The 24,778-nt window shown below is 44.7% G+C and overlaps 1 protein-coding gene across 1 annotated transcript in view; it reads left to right on the top strand.

The window, feature by feature from the left end:
• Positions 1-2,155: 2,155 nt before the first annotated feature.
• The window catches only part of LOC126482029 (uncharacterized), a 121,343-nt gene continuing 98,720 nt past the window's right edge, over positions 2,156-24,778 (top strand). The window contains exon 1 of the mRNA XM_050106000.1: positions 2,156-2,293. Within this exon, the coding sequence (XP_049961957.1) occupies positions 2,272-2,293 (22 nt within the window). The 5' untranslated portion in view covers positions 2,156-2,271. The remainder of the gene's footprint in view (positions 2,294-24,778) is intronic.

Raw genomic sequence — 24,778 nt, forward strand, 5'->3', positions numbered from 1 at the left:
ATTTGCGTTATTAATAGTATTGTTTCAGCATATCAGACTGTAGATACAATTCTAACAGTAAAGGGTAAGTAGTTTGTACTGCATTCATACTCACATCTTACACATAAGGGTGGCACAATGAATCTTCTAGAGGAGACTAGAATTAATATGTATACATAAGAATACTTTTACTGATCTCTTTCTGAGTGAACAAACACAGTCATCCAACACCTCGTTCCTAAATAATTTCCGAGAGGCCTCATTGTTTAAATCTACATTATTCCCATAATTCAAGATAGGCATAGTGCTTTCAGATTCGATAATAAAAAAAATACCCATGTTATATGAATACAGTACAAACTACTTCCACGTTTACTATGAAGTTCATATCGAAATGATGTTCTCAGTCTGGTGTATTAAAACATTACTATTTGTAATGTAAAAAACAACTGTAGATTCAGTGTTCAAACTTAGCTTCTTCACTATAATAGAAAACGTATCTTATTGTGCTTCTTTGATGTACACAGTGTTTGATATTGTCTATATGTAACATTGTGTGTGTAATACTAGCCGTTCAGCATAATAGGAACTACTGTAAATAATTTTACTTCCTGTTTCGCTTTTTGAATTAACTGCATTGCACTCGCAAAGACATATTTTACTAAGGCCATACAGTCCCACAGCATCGGTAACCTAACATCTTTCCAGCTGCAACATCTTTGAAAAGATTGTTTATATTGCTCAGATGAAGCTGGTTTCGTAAGTGTATATCGTGTGTGCTGCCATTAAAAAAATGGTTCAAATGGCTCTAAGCACTATGGAACTTAACGTCTGAGGTCATCAGTCCCCTAGACTTAGAACCACTTAAACCTAACTAACCTAAGAAAATAACACACATCCATGCCCGAGGCAGGATTCGAACCTGCGACCGTAGCAGCAGCGCAGTTCCGGGCTGAAGCGCCTAGAACCGCTCGGCCACAGCGGCCGGCGCTGCCATTAAACACAGAATGGTGTGGTGTAGGGTATTTTTCAGTGAATTGAACATCACTCGGATAATACAAGTCCGGAAGTGTGTGAATTTGAAAATTCACAACAAAAACAGAGGGCGAATTCATCACACAGAAGCATGCAGCACGTACGTTTTCCCATATTTCACGTTTTAATGACTCTGAAACCGCTTCGTGAATGTTTTGATAGGGTTCATAAATCTATCTCGAACTTTGCCAAATAGTGAATAAAAAACTTTCTACCCTAGTGCAGCAAAACAATAACAGGTACAAAACGTGGCCTCAGCAAGAAAACAACAAAACGTTTAACAGCCATCTAAAGAGAGATGTGTAAGAAATCCGAAACCGGTGATGGTTTGATCCGAATAAATCTTTGACAAATGCACTCGCGCGTAGTTGCTGTTTGAGTTATAAACCTGAAAGTAAGTTTCCTTTAATTTACGTCTATGGTCACAAACTTTTTGTTAACAGATTACCGGTTTCAGATCTGTTTTATAAAAACGAAGTCCGAATGTACTGCTACCATAGTGGCATCCTCAAATGTTAAATGCAAAACCTGCACCAGCATCGTCAAATATATATAAATAACATCATATGCACGAGTCATATTGTCAGTAGCACTACTGTCAGCAGTACTACTGACAATATGACTCGCGCATATGATGATATTTATATATATATTTGACGATGCTGGTGCTGATTTTCCATTTAACATTCGACGATGCCGCTATGGTTGCAGTACATTAGGACTTCGTTTTTATAAAACAGATCTGAAACCGGTAATCTGTTTGTGACCATAGACGTAAATTAAAGGAAACTTATTGTATACATATACGGGTCACTGTTTTATTCGCGACAATGTCGGAGCTTTTGAAACCTAAAAGTATTACAGCACGGTTCTCAGTATATAAGTTTTCGGCAAACTAGCATTAGGAATATGTATGCAGCTATGACAGGAAACTGAATAAATAATGAGGACAGTAGGTGTTTGTAAAACATTTCTGGCGTGCAGATTAAGTGCTCGATGGTCCTTGCGTGCTTCCAGCTTGCAGGCTCCAGCGGCAGCGGCTGCGGCCCAGTTGTGCCGAAGGCCGGCGGGGGCCCCTCCCTCCCCCCACCGCCCAGAACACCGACGCCTCTGGCTGTCGCTGGCCCCTCGGCGGCAGTGGCTCCGAAGTGAGCGTCAGCTTCGTACGCAACGGTGTGCCCCATGTGACGACGGCAGAGGACGCCGCACGCACTTTCCACAACACAGACAGCGCTCTGGAGCATCGACACGGGCGTTATGATCACCATCACAGTCAACGGTAAGACACACTGAATATACGAGGCGAAGGCCGAACACCGCCTACAAAATTTCAAGGCTGTACATCTGAGTGTTTAGACATAAGAGACGCGCGCGGTCTCCGATGGAACTTCAGAGAGAAATAATGTAATTATTTTTTATCCGTTTTTTTTGCACGATTTGTCTTTGTTTGTTTGGAAAAAGAAGTGCACAACATTGGGAAAGCCTATAACATGTAATCATCATAGCACGTATCCGCCCCCGGTAGCTGAGTGGATAGCCGGCACGGTAGCTCAGCGTGTTCGGTCAGAGAACCGGTTGGCCTCTGTAATAAAAAACTGAGTGGAAGGATCAACCACAGAACTTGAACAGGATGTCTTGCGATGTCCGCAACGAGCAAACACAACGATCAATAACGAACAAAATGAAAAAAAAAGAAAAAAAGTGGTTACCGCGACGGAATGTCAATCCTAAGGGGCCGGGTTCGATTCCCGGCTGGGTCGGAGATTTTCTCCGCTTAGGGACTGGGTGTTGTGTTGTCCTAATCATAATCATTTCATCCCCATCGACGCGTAAGTCGCCGAAGTGGCGTCAAATCGAAAGACTTGCACCCGGCGAACGGTCTACCCGACGGGAGACCATAGTCACACGACATTTACATTTTTATCATAACACGTTAGAGTCAGGTTGCTCGTAGGCATCTGTGTACCGGTGCAAAAGCAGTGAGCTGTGGTTGCCGTCGCTGCGGGGACAGCTCGACATAGCATTGTTGTGTCCCTCTCCCACTGCATTCAGAGAGACCATAGACGACGTGCACATCCCCAACCTCTTCATCAGCAGACGTACCTATACTGATGTGTACCACTGTTAACGTAAGTGGCCGAGCGGTTCTAGGCGCTACAGTCTGGAACCGCGCGACCGCTACGGCCGCAGGTTCGAATCCTGCCTCGGGCATGGACGTGTGTGATGTCGTTAGGTTAGTTAGGTTTAAGTAGTTCTAAGTTCTAGGGGACTGATGACCTCAGAAGTTAAGTCTCATAGTGCTCAGAGCCATTTGAACCATTTTTTTGTTAACGTAAAACTAACAATGCTGGAACATGAAACGCGAGACAGAACCGAGCAGTGCTAAATACTAACTTCAGAACGTCTGCATACACGTCTTCGGCCTGGGACGTCATTGACTGGAGTAGAATTGTCTTCAGAGATGGGCCCCGCTTCGAACTGAGCCCCACTGACCAACGAAGACATGTCTAGAGACGTCTCGGACGGCGGCGAGATACCAGCCTGACTGTCGACCGCCATAAGACACGACGAATAGGAGTGATGGTCTGGGGTTCTTTTCGTAGCAGCACCTCTTTGTTTGTAATCCGCGGCACCCTTACAAGACAGCGGTACGTTGACGATATTCTACCCCCATTTTGTTGCCATTCGTCGCAGTTAAGTCTGGACTTACATTTTAGCAAGATAAATCCCGCCCGCACACTACGAGACTTTCTAGTGCTTGTGTTTGTGCAGGCCACATCCTGCCTTGGCCAACAAGGTCTCGGGATACTTCCCCAATTGAGAACGCTTGGAGCATTACGGGTAGGGCCCTTCAACCATCTCGGGATTTTGGTTATCTAACGCCTCAGCTGGATATAATATGGCTCGATATCCCTCAAGAGGACATTCAAGAACTCTATCAATCAGTATCAAGCTGAATTACTGCTTGCATAGGAGCCAGAGGTGGATCAACGCGTTATTGACTTGGTCAATTTGTGAAGGTGTTCCTCTTGAATAAATCATCCAGTTTTCCAGAAATTGTAGTCGTTTGTTTGTGTGTACATGTACATCCAATCTACCGATTTCCGTCCCATTCGGATAATTCCTTCGCGGTGCGTCGGTTTTCTTTTTGTGTAATTTCGTGGTGCGTTTGCGGCTCTCGGAATGGTTGAGTCTGGCGGCAGCCCTTGTAATGTTGAAGCGGCAAGTCGTGGGCGGAGTTCGTGTTCTAAAGTGGTTATCATTTCGGAGTTCTGAAGTTGGTGATCCTCCGTGATCAACCAGATTACTATTCCCGTACGGAAAGCCGCAAAGCATTCGAAATTGCGCACTCGTGCACGGATATCTACTTGTTCTTAGGTACTTTCCTGTTTTTCTGAGCGAGTTTTGTGGCGTAGTCAGTGCCGACTTGTTCGGTCAAAAAAATGCTCAAATGTGTGTGAAATCTTATGGGACTTAACTACTAAGGTCATCAGTCCCTAAGCTTACACACTACTTAACCTAAATTATCCTAAGGACAAACACACACACCCATGCCCGAGGGAGGACTCGAACCTCCGCCGGGATCAGCCGCACAGTCCACGACTGCAGCGCCCTAGACCGCTCGGCAAATCCCGCGCGGCGTGTTCGGTCAAAAGAGGCTTCAGAACGGAGCTGGAGACATTAGCTAACTAGAGATGGTATTAAATAAAAGTGACGGACTTGGTTAGGGTTAATTTACGCCAATAAATTTCATTTGATGCCGTGAAAATTTGACTGTGGTGTTCTTGTGAAATATTCTCCATGTTGGCTTTGAACTGTGTTCCTCCTTTGTTCTGATAGTAATTATCAATGGTAATTGCTATTATTCCAGTTGGAGGTCGTGCATTGAAATGTTAGCGACGAACATCTTCTAGTCCAGAGGTCGGATATCGGAATATTTCCTGAAAATCATTAGGTAGTTGTAGGACTTCTGAATTGTAATTTTAACTGTGTCTCGCGTGTTAAAAAAAAGCCAGGAACCATAATTTATACTGATTTTACATTTGTTGTTTCTCGAGTCGTACATCGCCAGCTGTACGTGGATTCTGGCCACGGCGGCGAGTATAATTTCGCGCGACACCCTGGAAGCTTTGAAGACAGATGAAAAGGAACGTTTCAGTATAAATTAAAATGAATAATGATGCAACTGTATTTACACTAAACAGGGACATGAGTAGGATACTTGGCATATGATCTCAGCTCTTAACCTTCCGCTGGTTACTGTATGTAAAATCTAGCTCCCGACTAAATAACGGAATTAAACTTGCGCCCGATAATTTTGTTTAAATAAACGACGAAAATGGGGATGGAAACTTAACATAGTGAACACGTGAAAACCGAGACTCGAATTCCTGTAGTAAGAGTCAGCACGAAACAGTCGGAAAACACTACACATAGAAGGATTGAGAAATTTGACGAAAGCAACCAATAACTCGTCTTTGTGTATCTCCAGACAAATCGGTAGATGCCAGCTGCTACCATACCTTTTTAGGAATATGAGGGAATCTTCAGCTGTACTTGAAGATCTTGGTTGATTTACTATCGATTTCGGTACTACAATCCACTATCCGAAGACCCTTCTACGATAAACCGGGTACTAATATGGATGACCGCGTTACCGCCACAGCACATCTCGATATAGGTCACAATCAGATCGTGACGAGGAATTCATAGACTGCAGTGTGGTTGATGTGCTGGCGCTGTCAGAACCAAAAGCGGGATGAAAGCAAGTCGTCATCGCGGACATCTATTTGTCTGCGCACTATATCGATGCCTATTATGACTGTTACCCGTTAATCCACGTGATTGCCCAGTTTACCACAGATGCGTCGAAATCTATAGCAAATAAAGGAAGATGTGTAAAAATAGTTAAACAATTTGTTCGTATTCCAAAAAGGAACAACAACTGTTCTCTGTTTGTTCTCGAGTGCTGTAGACAAGACCCGATGCGCAACGTACAACGGGAGGTCTTGTACGCGAATGTGATATTCGAATACACTATATCAGTTCTCGAGAACACCGAGGATACGTTGGAACAGAGGACACCACACATTTATGATTGCCTACACGGATTCAAGACAAGATTATATTGTCATTTTTTAAATGTCATCGTATTCACCATCGACTGTATTATTCAGTACAGTTTCCACGACTGCAGTTTCGACCTTTGATCGTTATGAAGTGGTAGGCTGCTATCGATATACACAAAAAATTAGTCATTTTATTGACAAAAAAACATGTGTTTCACTTTACATCTACGCGAAATCTGGACTGAGAATTAACAAAAATGACTCACGTGCTGAAAACTGAGATATGTCTGGAGAATCCTGAGCAAGTTTAATCCACCCACAAAGGAGTTAGTTTACAAAACCATTGTTCCATCGATACTTGAATACTATTCGTCAGTCCGGGACCCATAACAGAAAAAGAGCCTAAGAAGAGCAGCGCGTTTTGTCACAGGTTCGTTTATTAAACACGAAAATGTGACAGATATACTCACGCAATTCTAATGAGGTACATTACAAGAGAGCCGTTGTGCATCGTGGTGAGGTTTACTGTTGAAATTCCGGCAGCGTCCACTAATATACCCTACCTGACAAAAAAAGTGATGCACCCAGAAAACATACTCAGATATCTATGTAACTTTGTACACGTACACACCAAAAGCGCGTACTGATTAGAGTTGCAGTTCTCGGTGATAAATAGAACAGTCACCAGAGTGCATTAGCGTTTTTCGTGTTTAGTGTTGTTACCAGTGTAGGGTACAAAAGAGGCGTGATGGAGTCACATGTCGAGTGATGACTGTAAAGAACACGTAGACGCCGATTGCTTGTGTCAAACAGCGTTATTAACACCTGTCATAGTTCGAAAGAGGCCTCATTGTCGGTCTCTATTTGGTCAGCTTGTCGAATCATGCAATATCCAAATTTGCGGGACATTCGTATGTGACAGCGACCCAATGCTGGACTGCATAGGAACGTGAAGGCAACCATACTCGTCGTCAGTGTTACAATCGACAATGTCTGAGTACCATCTACGTCTACATCTACATCTGCATCTATACTCCGCAACCCACCTTGCGATGATTGGCGGAGGGTACTTGGTCCATCACTGTTATTTCCCCCCCCCATTCTCCCATTCTCCTTTCCTGTTCCAGGTGCGAGTAGTTCACGGGAACAACGATTGCCAGTAAGCCTTCGTGTCTGCTCGAATATCTCTAATTTTACCTTCGTTGTCTTTTCGCGGGATATCTGAAGGAGGATGTAATATATTTGTTGAATCTAATAGGAATGTATGCTCTCGGAACTTTAACAATAAACCACATCATGATGCAAAACGTCTCCCTTGCAGCATCTGCCACTGGAATTGATAGATCATCTCTGTGATGCTATGCTGCTTACGAAATAATGGATCGCCATACTGCGCACCAAGGACTTAATAACGCTTCACATCAGCGCCTATCATCCAGCTATAATTAATGGACTGTCTGCAACACTGTGTGTGGACACTAGCAACAGTCGGACTAGGGAATTGCTGTGCCATGCATAGGCTGTCGTTGATACCACAATACAAACAGCTATGTCTGTAGTGATGCTGTGATGGGAAGCATGGACTGCTGATGAATGGAGTCACATTGTGTTCAGTGATGATTCGATGTTTCGCACTACCACGAATGACTGTTGTCGTAAAGTATGGCAGCGATCCAGGAGAGGTTCCATTCCTCCAATGTTCTGCAGAGTGTTCTGGTGTCATGGTGTGCGAGTCACTGGGAATGACTTCAAGTCACAGCTGGTAGTGGTTGAGGGAACTCTGCCAGCACTAGAGTACGTTACAGACATCCTGGGTCCTCATGTGTTACCTCTCATGCGACAGCATCGAGATGTCGTTTTTCAAGAGGACAATGCTCGTCCACGCATAGCACCTCTCTATGAATTGTCTGCAGGATGTTGAGGTATTCCTGGGGCCAGGAAGATCCCCAGACGTGTCCCCAGTAGAACATTTGTGGGACCAGCTCGGCTGTCAACTCCGTCCCAGTCACAGTATCCAAGAGTAGTGGGACAAAGTATGTTGTGGCCCATTTTGTTAGTGCAGGTTGCCTACATCAGGGGCAGGTATGCCCCTGAGTGCATACCTTCCCCTGAAGTGGACAACCCGCACTAACAAAATGGGCCACAACATACTCTGTCCCACTACTTCCAACGGCCAGTTGGACAGATGCGGCCCATTTTGCCTCAGGAGAGGATACACAGTTTTATGACATACTGATAATTTGGCTTATGCTGCCAAGTTCTTTATGGATCTGACTAGACAGTGTACTCTCTAAAACAACGATGTTTAATTTTGTTCTCCTGCCATTCTGTGTGTTTCACTTTTTTTGTCAGGTAATTCATTTCGTCCACTATAGCATATCTCCCGAAAACACTATAAAGCTTAAATTACAGGGAATCGAGCATACATGCATGACTACCAACAGTCTCACCGCACAATGTTCGTGGCTGAAACAGGATGAATATCTTAACAGAGACTGTTAGGCCAGCTTAAGAAAAATGTTTGTTAGATTTCAGTTTTGACAGCACTTGATCACAACAGTCAAGATTAGGTGTTCTGTGTATGATAAATTTAATAATAGTGCATGACAGTATTTCATTCTGATAGTTTATTAATTCTGTAAATATTAGCTGTTCCAAAAAAAAATGGCTCTGAGGACTATGGGACTTAACATCTGAGGTCATCAGTCCCCTAGAACTTAGAACTACTTAAACCTAACCAACCTAAGGACATCACACACATCCATGCCCGGGGCAGGATTCGAACCTGCGATCACAGCAGCAGTGCAGTTCTGGGCTGAAGCGTCTAGAACCGCTCGGCCACTCTGGCCGTCAAGCTGTTCCAGTTTGCTGTATTGTATTCATCTATTTTGACAATCTCTTGACAAATGATCAGGGTAGTAAGTATTATATTCAGATGTTTTATGTTTTTATGTTATACTTTCTGACATGATCCACATCCACGGAAATCATCTCATTTTTTGGGTCTATGGAACGAAAACCGATTCTAATCTAATCAAATCTAAGTGAGGAAGTGACTGTGCCATCACAGTACGCTCCCCCAGGAACTATAAGGTGGTTTGCGGAGTGTAGGTGTAGATTTTAGTTGTAGGTGGTGAGTATGGCACTTATTGAAATGTCGTAGTTTCTTAGCACTACAATCTAGACAGTAAGCCGAGAGCTTTTCATCCATATTATACGCTGGAAAAATCTAGATTCAAACAAAACTCAATACGTTGTTCTTAATGGGTGACAAGCACTGTTCATGATAAGTACAGAAGACTTGATGGAAGATGTATTTAGCTTTCTGAGGTTGTTAGTAGAGTCAAGGAAGGAAAAACAGGGAAATAACTCGTGTAGTCGCAAATTTTGTGCAATGGTAGGAAGGAGTACCATGAAGAACATACTAAAAATCCTGATGGTTGATGGCTGGGTAGGGGGGGAGAGGTGGGCGTGGGGAGGGGGGGCGTTTGAAAGTCAGTCCTTTTTGTTTTCGTAAATGACTCACATACTGAGGTCTCAAGCGAAAACGTGCCCCAGTACAAAGTTAAACTACATTAAATCTCCTACATGAAAGATCCAAGGACTGACAGTTTGCGCGAAGCGGGGGGTTCAAATATTGTAGATTACTAAAAATGTTTTGTCCATACTCCGTCCGAACATGCCTCTGAAGGCCCACCGGTACCGACCGACCGCCTGTCATCCTCAGCTGATAGGTCACTGGATGCAGATATGGAGCGGCACATGGTCAGCGCACCGCTCTCCCGGCCGTTGTCAGTTTTCCTGACCAGAGCCGCTAATTGTCGATCAAGTAGCTCCTCAATGGCCTCACAAGGGCTTACTGCACCCCAGTTGCCAAAAGCGCTCGGTAGACCCAGACGGTCACTCATCTAAGCGCATGGCATTTAACTTCGGTGATATAACGGGAACTGGTGTTACCACTGTGGCAGGCCACACGCAAAAATAGTGTTTTAATCGTATGAAGTTAATTTGTATTGTTAAATTAAGTGGGTTAAAATCAAATATTAAATCTATGTACTACATCTAAGTGTTGTAGAGTCACATTAGGGGATAAATTACTTACTGAGATAAATTTCCTGGCAGATTAAAACTGTTTGCCGGACCGAGACTTGAACTCGGGACCTTTGCCTTTCGCGGGCAAGTGCTCTCATTCTGGAAACATCCCCCAGGCTGTAGCTAAGCCATGTATCCGCAGTATCCTTTCTTTCAGGAGTGCTAGTTCTGCAAGATTTGCAGGAGAGCTTCTGTAAAGTTTGAAAGGTAGGAGACGAGGCACTGGCATAAGTGAAGCTGTGAGGACGGGGCGTGAGTCGTGCTTGTGTAGCTGAGATGGCGCTGGCACGGTAGCTCAGCGTGTTCGATCAGAGAGCTGATTGGCCTCTATAATAAAAAAAACTGAGTGGAAGGATCAACAAACGAACTTGAACTGATGTCATGTGAGGTCCGTAACGACCAAACACAACGATAAAAAAAAAAGATGGTAGAGCACTTGCCCGCGAAAGGCAAAGGTCCCGAGTTCGAGTTTCGGTCCGGCAAACAGTTTTAATCTGCCAGGAAGTTTCATATCAGCGCACACTCCGCTGCAGAGTGAAAATTTCATTCTGCTTACTGAGAGTTGACAGGGTGAAAGGAGGGTAAGTGGAGAGCAGAAGCGTGAGGGAAGGCAAGTCTCCGCAATATGGTCAACCACTTCCCTCCTTGTCCACAAATTGAAGAGTGAGCAGGTGATTCCCCACTCGCCCTCCCCCACTTCTTCACAGGAAGGAACTACTTGTAGTTGCGTGGTTATACTGCCCTATCAGCAGCTCTCCTGGTAAGAAGTAGTGCTGAAAAGTAATGCCTCCGAATATTTTCTGTGAGAACTCGTAAAGCTTTTCAAATAAATCAAACGCTGTTAGCATTCTACACCTTTATTCTTCGTGTCTACATATTGCAGCCGTCTGCCGCTAGATGGTTCCGAATTGTAGCGTGTAACATGGAAGTGAGTAGCGTAACTACGTCGGTGCGAAAGAAGTAGCGTGCTGTAATCGAGTTTCGATTTCGAAGAGTTCGTCCACAAATGGAGCACGCTCTCCTTCAGCATGCCAGCATCAGACCACACACGAGCGCTGCGACATCTCCAACTATCTTACGCCTTGAGTTCTCTGTTATTGACCATCCTCCACGCAGTCCGGACTTGGCCCCATCCGACTTTCATCTATTTCTATAACTTAAAGAACACCTTCTGGGACCTAATTTCGATAGAGATGAAGCGGTACAAGCAGAGGTGAGGTTGTGCCTTCGTCAACAAAGTCAAGCGTTCTACAGTGACGGTGGCTATGCTCAAAAATAAATATGTAGACATGAAGAATAAAGATGTAGAATGTTAATAATGTCTGTCTTCTTTAAAAAGCTTCAAGAGTTTTCATATAAAAAAATCGGAGGCATTACTTTTCAGCACGCTGTCGTTAATCAGTGGCCACGAAATGCGCAGAAACGCCCAGGAGCTGTTTACTTTTCGCAAAACTCCTTAACATTATGTGGAATACTGAAGTTAATTACTAATAATGCTAATACAAAAATGTATACGTGCAGAGTGTACAAACACTCAGACAATGATCTGCACTGCTAGACGGGAAACTGAGTCTTACTCAGCCTATGTGGCACTTCCCCCCCCCCCCCCCCCCCTTCCGCCCATCCCATCGCCGGAATGGGTCGCAGTTTATTAACTGAGTATTTCTGCGCAGGTTTTTTAGTGAGACTGTATGTAAAGTACGTTCCTGTTGAAAATGACGCAAAAGCGTTTAGTTTGTTAGTGTGAAGTTGTCAGTGACCTGTGTAATTTTGCTGGGAAAGATTGGAGTGCCGCGTGGGGTAGCCGTGCGGTATGAGGCTTCTTGCCACGGTTCGTGTGGCACCCCCCGTCGGAGGTTCGAGTCCTCCATCGGACATTGGTGTGTGTGTTGTCCTTAGCGTAAGTTAGTTTAAGTTAAATTAAATAGTGTGTAAGCCTAGGGATCGATGATCTCAGCAGTTTGATCCCACAGGAACTTACCACAAATTTCCAATTCCAAAGGACCGGAGTGGTAAATTCGGCACCTTGCCGCTGAATATCGTTAACAGTCTAATGTAAAGGTGTGTACACATTGTTGTAGTCACTTGGAGGTGAATTAATGAACCGCAGGAAGGTTACTACACTTCTTTTCACATTAATTGTCTTCCTTGACGACTGCATAAATCTCTTTCATTCACGATTGCTAGCAACGGTAGAGTGGGCTTCACTGACTTGAGCCACATCCACAGTATATTTTGCAAGATTATTGTCAATATGTCTGATAGAGTGGGACTTATCATTTTCAAGTCTGAAACAATAATCTGCGGTTTGTAGCTCTGAAATGTCGTCCTTGACGACTCCATAAATCTCTTTCATTCACGATTGCTAGCAACGGTAGACTGGGCTTCACTGACTTGAGCCACATCCACAGTATATTTTGCAAGATTATTGTCAATATGTCTGATGGAGTGGGACTTATCATTTTCAAGTCTGAAACAATAATCTGCGGTTTGTAGCTCTGAAATGTCGTCCTTGACGACTGCATAAATCTCTTTCATTCACGATTGCTAGCAACGGTAGAGTGGGCTTCACTGACTTGAGCCACATCCACAGTATATTTTGCAAGATTATTGTCAATATTTCTGATGGAGTGGAACTTATCATTTTCAAGTCTGAAACAATAATCTGCGGTTTGTAGCTCTGAAATGTCGTCCTTGACGACTGCATAAATCTGTTTCATTCACGATTGCTAGCAACGGTAGAGTGGGCTTCATTGACTTGAGCCAGATCCACAGTATATTTTGCAACATTATTGTCAATATGTCTGATGGAGTGGGACTTATCATTTTCAAGTCTGAAACAATAATCTGCGGTTTGTAGCTCTGAAATGTCGTCCTTGACGACTGCATAAATCTCTTTCATTCACGATTGCTAGCAACGGTAGAGTGGGCTTCACTGACTTGAGCCACATCCACAGTATATTTTGCAAGATTATTGTCAATATTTCTGATGGAGTGGAACTTATCATTTTCAAGTCTGAAACAATAATCTACGGTTTGTAGCTCTGAAATGTCGTCCTTGACGACTGCATAAATCTCTTTCATTCACGATTGCTAGCAACGGTAGACTGGGCTTCACTGACTTGAGCCACATCCACAGTATATTTTACAAGATTATTGTCAATATGTCTGATGGAGTGGGACTTATCATTTTCAAGTCTGAAACAATAATCTGCGGTTTGTAGCTCTGAAATGTCGTCCTTGACGACTGCATAAATCTCTTTCATTCACGATTGCTTGCAACGGTAGACTGGGCTTCACTGACTTGAGTATATTTTACAAGTTTATTGTCAATATGTCTGATGGAGTGGGACTTATCATTTTCAAGTCTGAAACAATAATCTGCGGTTTGTAGCTCTGAAATGTCGTTCTTGACGACTGCATAAATCTCTTTCATTCACGATTGCTAGCAACGGTAGAGTGGCCTTCACTGACTTGAGCCACATCCACAGTATATTTTGCAAGATTATTGTCAATATGTCTGATGGAGTGGGACTTTTCATTTTCAAGTCTGAAACAATAATTTGCGGTTTGTAGCTCTGAAATGTCGTGCTGTACTTTAAAAACTGATGCATGACTGATTTTCATTTCTTTCACTACCGGCTTGATCACGATACGCCGGTCTTCGAGCACCAGGCTCTCCATTTTATTACATAACTTCATTTTTCGAAGAAGACAAAACCATGTGGCTGTCCCTCGTAGGCTATAATGCTAACCCTCATTAGAGTGCTTCTGTTGGCCGGAAAATACAAGGTGATTACAATTGAAGTAAAACTTTCAAGCCGCTGGTCACAATGACGACTAATTGCAACGGAATATTATCGGAAGGGGGAAAACGCAAGGCAGAAGAAAAAAAATAGTTACAAAATTTCGCAATAGATGGCGTTGTAAGCAATATAATTCAATAGTGGTCGCCTACAAATAACGGTTGGCTCTGAGCACTATGCGACTTAACTGCTGTGGTCATCAGTCGCCTAGAACTTAGAACTAATTAAACCTAACTAACCTAAGGACATCACACACATCCATGCCCGAGGCAGGATTCGAACCTGCGACCGGAGCGGTCACGCGGTTCCAGACTGACGCGCCTTTAACCGCACGGCCACACCGGCCGGCCCTACAAATAACAAATGAATCATACAACAATGCCTAAGGTGTGCGTTTGACGTTCAATAAACTGTACTATTCACTGTTCATGGGTGTACAGGTGTGATACTGATAGCTACGTAAGCCCATCCACCACGGCAAGATCATGTCACATCGGATGGGAAAAATAGGTTTTTAATTGTCCTGGGGCCAAAAACCGCATAAAAAGCATCAATCAAAATCAAATAGGATTATTCATTTCCACTGACTGGCTCAAAATATGTTCTATATGCTGTCCACAATTTTCTGCAGCAAGTTGAACTCGTGAAACAGCGTGTTCCACAACTGATCGAAATGCTTCCGGCGTCACGTTCACAATGTATGCCTTCAATGCAGCTAAGTTTGCAATCGGCACACTGAACACAACATCTTTCAGATAGCCTTGCAGCCAGAAGTCACACTGATTAAAACCGAGTGATCGGGACGAGCAGGTTTTAGGGAAATAGCGGCTGCCGGCCGGTGTGGCCGTGCGGTTCTAGGCGCTACAGTCTGGAACCGCGTGACCGCTACGGTCGCAGGTTCAAATCCTGCCTCGGGCATGGATGTGTGTGATGTCCTTAGGTTAGTTAGGTTTAAGTAGTTCTAAGTTCTAGGGGACTGATGACCACAGATGTTAAGTCCCATAGTGCTTAGAGCCATTTGAACCAAATAGCGGCTGATAATTCCAGCATTTTCGAAATGGCATTTCAGCAGCTGATCAGCTGGATTTGCAATGTGCGGAGGTTCGCCGTCTTGCGTAAGAATGATTCCATCCACACATCCACGCTGTTGGAGAGCTGGAATGACGTGGTTACGCAAAAGACACTCATAGCGCTTGCCAGTCATGGTATAGGTAACAGGACCTGAAGCAGCTGTCTCTTCGAAAAATATGGCCCTATGATAAATGATGCCGTAAACCCGCACCACACAGTGCCCTTTTCAGGATGAAGTATTTCTGGTTGATTTGCGTGTGGGTTTTCCGTTATCCACATTCGACGAATCTGTGTATTTACGTATACTGTCAGATGGAAGTGGGCATCGTCTGTCCAGAAAATCTTCTACGATCAGTCATTGTCCACTTCCACGCGAGCAATAAATTCTAAAGCAAAGGTCTCTCTTGCTGGCAGGTCAACAGAGAGCAACTCGTGTATATGGGTAATTTTTAATGCATAACAAAGAAGGATGTTTCGTAGGATTTTACGCACCGTGCTGACGGGTCGGTCCAATGCTCGGGCAATTCTCCGTGCACTACACGTTTGTACATCACCACTCGTCTTCTCCCTGCATTGCTGTCGCCGCTGCTTCCACTGTCGCCGAATCAATTTCCTCCCTCTACCAGGTCGCACACCAAAAGAACCCGTATTTTCAAATTTCCGGAACATATTCTCCAGACCCACGGCAGTCATCGGGCCAACGCCTTTTTTTCAAACCTTTTAGTGTCCGGAACTTCAGCAGAGCGACGTGAGCACAGTCATCATTCTTGTAATACAGCTTTAGAAGCAGAGCGCGATCCTGCATTGAGACAGCAACGGCGAACGTCGCAGACGCGAAAGGAGGAAAAGCCGTGTGTGTACTCGGCGCGTTTATACCAGCTTCAGTGGGTCGTGCGCATGACAGGTGTTTTCATTTACGTATTCTGACACATACAGTGCCATCTATTGATCAATTTCACACTATTTTTTTTTTCTTCTGCCTTACGTTTTCCCCCTTCTCCAATAATATTCCGTAGCAATTTGACGACATTCTGACCAGTGGTGTTATTTCTACTACATTTTGAAAGTTTAGCTTTAATTATAATCATCCAGTAATTCAGAACAAGCATGATCGCTACTGGTCGTACTTCGAGAAACAATTACTTTTTTTTAGATATATAAATAAAGTGTTCTGTCGCAATAGATGCAATATTAGTGGCGTGACGAAGATACGAGAATAGGAGGTACCAGGAGTCACATACTTTCAAAGTGTCACGGATAGGAAATGAGATGCAGGGGCCACTTAATACGACTGTGGATCGGTTTCGGTGATTTGTGAGGGCAGGTGACAGGAAGACGTACAGTTGAATACTGTTTGGTAATACAGTATAACTAAGTGCATAAGTGCTGGTATTAGATGTGGTTTTTTTCCTAACCGTCCTGTTTCTTTTTTTTCTGTTCACGTAAAATCTTCTGCAGGCTGCGAGGGAACTACGAACAGCGCACTAGCTCAGATGTGATACGAACACTGGCCGATGACATCCGTGGTCCATTCGAAAGAACCACTCCTGCTTCACAGAACAAAATAATGACGGGACATTAATAGCGAATTTACGTTTTTCTTCATCATCCATTGCGCTTTGAACAGTTTCAGGGAAGCGTATATCTGGAGTCTGAGGTAATGCAAATTAAAATGTACTTTGTTATCGACAAGGAAGATTTAACATAATTACAGCATCCGGGAAACCAACTGACATTACAGAGGCGTGACCGTAAGGCATTGAGGAAATGTCATCGGGGTCAAGGTTTACCTCAGAGAAGCCGGATCTTCCTTCTTCCAAGCAGAAAGCGCTAACTGAACAATCGCTTCTCATCATTACTCAAGGAAAATGTAAAATGCAACTGTCATTTAGCCCACCACAAACCTCGCCTTTCCCGGCGGGCTGTGCGACTGCAAAGCCACCTACGACATCTACTTCTGTCTAGGGCTACATTTATGCTCTGTGATCCGCTATAGTAACCACATATACGCCCATTTACTCGTTCCAATTACCTGTGGAGCGTGGCGCGCTGCTGAGATGCCTCTGCGTGCGCAATACGTTATTTCGCCTTCACATTCCCTAAGGGAGCGATATACAGAATGTTCGAAAAAAGACGTGTCGAGCACTTTGCGAGGTGGTGGTACTCTCAGAAACAAGAAAAATAAGTCCAATGAAGATGGGTCCAGAAATGCTTTCTTTCCGAGATAGACACGTGTTTATAGGAAGGAATCCGCGACGCTAGGTGCGGATATTAGCACAGTCGTTGCATTGGCACTCCGTCAAATGTGACGGTGGTGTACTCGTATTATGATGTCTTACAGTGCGATACCTACTGTTAGGTTGTCTGCAGTCAGTAGTGTGGTTCGAGTTGTGTTGTAGGCTACGTTAGTTTTCGTCGTGTTTGCGTGTCATATTGTTCAGTACTGTCAACCCTGGCTAAGTATCATGATGTGTTACCTTCTTCCAAACACGGACTCACTTCTGTGTTTACTGTTATTGCGCTGTTTATCCGTACAACTGATGTAATACATTTACATTTTCTCTCTCTCGCCACCTGTTAGCAATGGAATGGCTCTGAGCACTAGGGGACTTAACATCTGAGGTCATCAGTCCCCTAGATTTAGAACTACATAAACCTAACTAACCGAAGGACATCACACACATCCATGCCCGAGGCAGGATTCGACCCTGCGACCATAGCAGTCGCGCAGTTCTGGACTGAAGCGCCTAGAACCGCTCGATCACCATGGCGGCTGCTATTCGATAAATGAAATGGCGGATATGATATTCTGCTATGGTTTAGCAAATGGATGGATGTAGCCTGCGATCCCGTGCCCTCTATGCTGAAAAATATCCACAGCGCAGAGTGCCCTCTGATAAGCTGTTCGGCAGCGTTTCCAGCGTATGAGGGACACAGGTACCCTTGCACCTCGGAAGACTGACAGTGGAACGTCCCGCACAATTCGTACGCCTGACATGGAGGAGCGTGTGCTGAGTTCCTGAGTTCCGCGGAAGACCCCCTGGCACCAGTGTGCGACGATTAGCAGCAGCAGCAGAAGGCATGTCTCACTCTCTTATCTGGCGGAGGGGGGGGGGGGTGGAGTACTTATACGAACAGTTGCTGTACCCACATCATCTAATCATATACAGCGCGTTCAGGCCCTAAGGCTACAGGATCATCATGATCATGGCAGACGGCGGTTCCGTTCATGGCTGTTGCAGAAGAGTGCCGCAGATCCAAGGTTTTATTTACCGATGAATCAGGGTTCACAAGAGATGGTTTTGTGTATTTCCATAACCAGCATGTGTAGGCAGATGTAAATCCCCTCGCAGATCAGGAAAGAGGGCATCAATACTGATTCTCAATCAACGGTTGGGCAGATGTACTTGGCGATAGATTAATAGGGCCATACGTGCCACCACAAAGGTTAACTGGGGCACATTATCTGGATTTTCTTACTGATGTATTGCCTAGCCTGCTGGAGGCTGTACCACTGCAGCAGCGAACACAAATGTGGTTCATGCATGATGAGGCACCAGCACGCTTCAGTGCGCGAACATCTGACGCAGATATTTCAGGACCGCTGGATTGGTCGGGGGAGGGAGGGGGGGGGGGGGCAACACCTAGGCCTGTTCCCCAGACCGCAATCCCTTAGACTTATGGGGACACTTGAAGGAAGTGATCTGAGTGGCAGCAGGTACGACAACAACCGGGTATACTTCAAAGTGTGCGTCATTCCTTACGCCAGAGGGCAGAGGGATGCACTGCCATGAATGTACGTCAAGTTACATTTCCAGTAAGTAAATGTTTGTCTCAAGGAGTATCCATTTCCGGACCCATGTTTATTGGACTTATTTTTCTTGTTTCGATGAGTACTACCACCTCTCAAGATATTCGACACTTTTTTTGAACACCCTGCATAGATAGTTCTCACTTGGTACTGGTTCTTGAAACTTCGTACGTAGGCTTCCGAGTCTATCTGCAAGCGTCTGCCAGGTCAGGTTTTTCAATGAGTTCACTATTCTCTCCCGTTGGTCAAAGAAAGCTTGGAACTTACTTGCTGCTCTTCTCTGCGTACGTCACAATCTCCTGTTAGTCCTACTTGGTACGGGCCTCACACATTGCAGCAGTATTCCAGAATGGGTCGCATGAATTATTTGTAACCAGTCTCCTTTGTAGACTGATCGCATTTTTCCAGTATTATACCAATAAACCGAACTCTGCCACCTGCTTCATCTATGACTTTAACTTATATAATCATTGCAATTCACATTTGATATTTGTGTGAGTTGACTGATTCCAGTTGTGGCTCACTGATATTGTAGTCATAGGATACTACATTTTTGCGTTTCTTTGAAAACGCTATATTACATTTCATAATATTTAAAGTAGGTTGTCAATCGTTTCCGCCACTTTAAAATCTTATCATCGTTTCACTGGATATTTGTGCAGCGTTTTTCAGTCAGTAATTCATTATAGATAACTGTACCATTTGCAAAAAGTCTGAGGTTACTATTAATATTATCTGCGAGGTCATTAATATACAATATGAACAGCAACAGACTGACTGCACTTCAGCGGGTCACGCCTGAATTCATTTCTACATTCTATTCTGTTGGAGATACCATGTTTGAAGTTAGAATACTCATATTCACGGTAGTATAATATTTTTTTTTTACATACCAGTCTTGCAAAATGGCTTCTTTCTCTCACATGAGGATATCTCTTACGTCTAGCAGAGTATTAGTTACGTACGGTTCAGCTCCAGTGAGCTCAGGAAAAGTTCAAAAGTAAGTAACTGCATGTAGACTGTAAAATCAAGTTCACAGTCTTTTACAGCAGAAACCGTTTTAAAGCTTTTATAAGGGTAAAGGTTTTCATTATGAACTATCTATTTTCTGAAGAGAAATCTCGTAACACTTAAAACGGCGAACCATTAAGAAAACGGAGTAAAAATGACTGAGCAGCTAGTCGCAGGTGATAACCCTACGTGAAAAAAGTAGAAGAAATTTCTGTGAAGTGTGAGAATTTTATACTTCTAGATTCTGATAAATTACTATCGAACTGCCGGCTTATGGTTGTCAGACACACCTCAGATGCCACCAATGCACATTTAAATTCTGTACATCTTCTAGATCTAGAAAAAAAACTACTATTCAATTCCAGCATTTGCGTTATGCCACGTGCAGCAATGAAATAAGAGGAGAAACCATGTTAACATGTAAAAGCAGTTCATTCAATCTCTAGATGATCGATAGTGATTGAAAAAGAATGGAACTCTTCTTTTATCTTTTTCGTCTCATTAACGCGAAGCCATTGTTACACGCGGTAATATAGAATGCGGATTCCTTTCCGCTGACACAATGAGACAGAGGACGTCAGATTTATCGTTACTTTAGTATTCGTAGAAAAGTAAGAAATAACGTATCACTATTACTGTAATTTGCCAACGGCCTTGCCGCAGGGGTAACACCGGTTCCCGTCAGATATTCGAAGTTAAGAGCTGTCGGGCTGGACTAGCACTTAGATGGGTGATCGTCTAGTCTACCGAGCGCTGTTGGCCAGCGGGGTGCACTCAGCCCTTGTGAGGCAAACTGAGGAGCTACTTGATTGAGAAGTAGCGACTCCGGTCTCCCGGTCTTGTGAACGGGAGAGCGGTGTGCTGACCACATGTCCCTCCATATCCCCATCCAGTGACGCCTGCGGTCTGAGGTTGACACGGCGGCCGGTCGGTTCCGTTGGGCCTTCGTGGCCTGTTCGGACGAATATTACTATAATTTTCATTCGATGTTCTGAATTCTATGCAAATGGGGAAGTGAACCGGAGAACTGCTGAGAATGAAGTATGTTGAAGAAAATGTTTCCTTCACGTAGACCGCACGTAACATCTCTAGATCCAGGGGAATCCCCTAACTACAACCTATAACATTAAATTAGCAGTAAGAGGTAAAACTGATCGTGGCATCCATGTGCTTAGCTACAAATCTAACTAATATCGGACTAGAGCGTAATTAAATTTTAAAATACCTACTACTCATTGTTTCTGTAAGTTGATCTTTTAATGTCACACCCACAAAGTATGAGACATTACCAGTATTGAAGAAGTCGTCTGCAAAGATGGTAGGCACCAGCGTCTTACATGGAGACCACACGGCATATATATATATACACTCCTGGAAATGGAAAAAAGAACACATTGACACCGGTGTGTCAGACCCACCATACTTGCTCCGGACACTGCGAGAGGGCTGTACAAGCAATGATCACACGCACGGCACAGCGGACACACCAGGAACCGCGGTGTTGGCCGTCGAATGGCGCTAGCTGCGCAGCATTTGTGCACCGCCGCCGTCAGTGTCAGCCAGTTTGCCGTGGCATACGGAGCTCCATCGCAGTCTTTAACACTGGTAGCATGCCGCGACAGCGTGGACGTGAACCGTATGTGCAGTTGACGGACTTTGAGCGAGTGCGTATAGTGGGCCTGCGGGAGGCCGGGTGGACGTACCGCCGAATTGCTCAATACGTGGGGCGTGAGGTCTCCACAGTACATCGATGTTGTCGCCAGTGGTCGGCGGAAGGTGCACGTGCCCGTCGACCTGGGACCGGACCGCAGCGACGCACGGATGCACGCCAAGACCGTAGGATCCTACGCAGTGCCGTAGGGGACCGCACCGCCACTTCCCAGCAAATTAGGGACACTGTTGCTCCTGGGGTATCGGCGAGGACCATTCGCAACCGTCTCCATGAAGCTGGGCTACGGTCCCGCACACCGTTAGGCCGTCTTCCGCTCACGCCCCAACATCGTGCAGCCCGCCTCCAGTGGTGTCGCGACAGGCGTGAATGGAGGGACGAATGGAGACATGTCGTCTTCAGCGATGAGAGTCGCTTCTGCCTTGGTGCCAATGATGGTCGTATGCGTGTTTGGCGCCGTGCAGGTGAGCGCCACAATCAGGACTGCATACGACCGAGGCACACAGGGCCAACACCCGGCATCATGGTGTGGGGAGCGATCTCCTACACTGGCCGTACACCACTGGTGATCGTCGAGGGGACACTGAATAGTGCACGGTACATCCAAACCGTCATCGAACCCATCGTTCTACCATTCCTAGACCGGCAAGGGAACTTGCTGTTCCAACAGGACAATGCACGTCCGCATGTATCCCGTGCCACCCAACGTGCTCTAGAAGGTGTAAGTCAACTACCCTGGCCAGCAAGATCTTCGGATCTGTCCCCCATTGAGCATGTTTGGGACTGGATGAAGCGTCGTCTCACGCGGTCTGCACGTCCGGCACGAACGCTGGTCCAACTGAGGCGCCAGGTGGAAATGGCATGGCAAGCCGTTCCACAGGACTACATCCAGCATCTCTACGATCGTCTCCATGGGAGAATAGCAGCCTGCATTGCTGCGAAAGGTGGATATACACTGTACTAGTGCCGACATTGTGCATGCTCTGTTGCCTGTGTCTATGTGCCTGTGGTTCTGTCAGTGTGATCATGTGATGCATCTGACCCCAGGAATGAGTCAATAAAGTTTCCCCTTCCTGGGACAATGAATTCACGGTGTTCTTATTTCAATTTCCAGGAGTGTATGTGTGTGTATATATATATATATATATATATATATATATATATATATATATATATGGATGGCATGTGAAGTTCAGAGCTCAAATATAAGTCAGCCAAATCTGTTCGATACAACTCTCAAAAGTTATCGAGAAATCGACTTCGAAGCTTTTCCAGCATGTTTAATATGCTAATGTAAGGTCGTTTCTTTCAGAGACTGCAACGGGAAGAGGGCTACGGTTGGATTCGATTGCCAGCGGAATAGATGTTTTAAACAAAGGTCCATATTCTACGAGCATTTCCGTGAAGCATAAAGTACACAGAGACGGAAAAACTTCATTTCTAATGTTTTTAACATAAGCAGTCTTGATTAACAACATTTATAAAAGATCGATAGTAAAAAATTTGTGTTTGCAATTAAAACTGGATTTTTGTGTGCGATATGTAATTATAAATAAGAAGACATGCATTTTTCATAAAAATTACAATTGGCATGTATTTGATGAAATGTATATTTAAATGATGTAGGTATGTGAACTGAACGAAAAAAAAACCGAAAGGAGATTCAGTTCAGCGATTTCCATTCTCGAGCGCTATCGATGATTTCCATCTCGTATGTGTTCTACGCTTCACGGAAGTGCTCGTTGGAATTCGCACTTTTGTTTGAAAATATTACTTGAACAGGAGATGTGCACAGCCCCTCCCCCCTCACACACATACACACACACACACACACACACACACACACACACACACACACACACACACACACACACACACAGAGCCAAACTGCTTGTAGAAAACTCTATCTTACTTTAGTTTGTTGAAGACGATCGAAAAACTTGAAAGCCGATTTTCTCGAGAATTTTTGAGAGCTTTATCTAAATGTTTTGGCATATTGATATTTGAGCTCTAAACTTCACCTACCGATTTTCTCCTTGTGATCATTTCGCGAGGCGTGCGTGGGAATAATTAATTTGTTGGCTGAAAATTTCTAGAACGTGCTCTCACCGAACTTCAGTAGCAAACCACTCTCTGATCACAACGCCTCTGTTGTAGCATCTGGTGCTTTTGTTGTGTTCAGCATATTCTCCGTAATGGACTCGCGCCGAATAAACAATCCCGTGACGAAAGCGCCACCCTTCGCTGTATATTGTCTATTTTTTTTCAATCCAACCTGGGAAGGTACCCAGATTAATGAGCAATATTCAAGAACTGGTCTGTTATATCTCACACAGCGAACGATGGCGTCCGAGCAGCGAGTCCGAAAGCACGGTGAGTAAACATTACAAATGCAAACGAGCCTAAAACGGGCAAACGAGAATCGGAGCAAATGCTAACACGGTAGCACGCGCCTGATTTCCTTGGTCGCCCCAGGAAAGCGATGACTCTAGAGCAACTGCCCAACGTAGGCGACGGTGCAGTCGCGAATCGTTCCGACTCTCGACCGCGAACATCTCCTCGTCCGACCTAAGGGGTTGGTGGGGATAGCAAACGGTTCTGTAAGCCATTTCTTGCGCAGGTGAATTACACTGAAGACCCGAAGAAACTGGTACACCAGCTTAATATCGTGTAGGACCTCCGCGAGCACGCAGAAGTGCCGCAACACGACGGAGCATGGACACGACTAATGTCTGAAGTAGTGCTGGAGGGAACTGACACCATGAATCCTGCAGGGCTGTCCACAAAAGCATAAGAGTACGAAGGGGTGGCGATCCCTTCTAAACAGCACGTTGCAAGGTATCCCAGATGTGCTCAATAAGGTTCATGTGTGGGAAGTCTGGTGGCCAGCAGGAGTGTTTAAACCCAGAAGAGTGTTCCTGGAGCCACTCTGTAGCAATTCTGGACGTGTGGGGTGTCACATTGTCCTGCTAGAATTTCCCAAGTCCGTCGGAGTGCACAATGGACATGAATGGATACAGGTAATCAGACAGGATGCTTACATGCATGTCACCTGTCAGAGTCGTATCTAGATGTATATCACTCCAACTGCACACGCAACACACCATCACGGAGCCTCAACCAGCTTGAACAGTCCCCTTTTGACATGCAGCGTCCGTGGATTCATGAGATTGTCTCTATCCGCTCGATACAATTTGAAACGAGCCTCGTCCGACCAGGAAACATGCTTCCAGTC

Source organism: Schistocerca serialis, chromosome 5 (genome assembly GCF_023864345.2).
Source record: "Schistocerca serialis cubense isolate TAMUIC-IGC-003099 chromosome 5, iqSchSeri2.2, whole genome shotgun sequence".
Classification (NCBI taxonomy): domain Eukaryota; kingdom Metazoa; phylum Arthropoda; class Insecta; order Orthoptera; family Acrididae; genus Schistocerca; species Schistocerca serialis.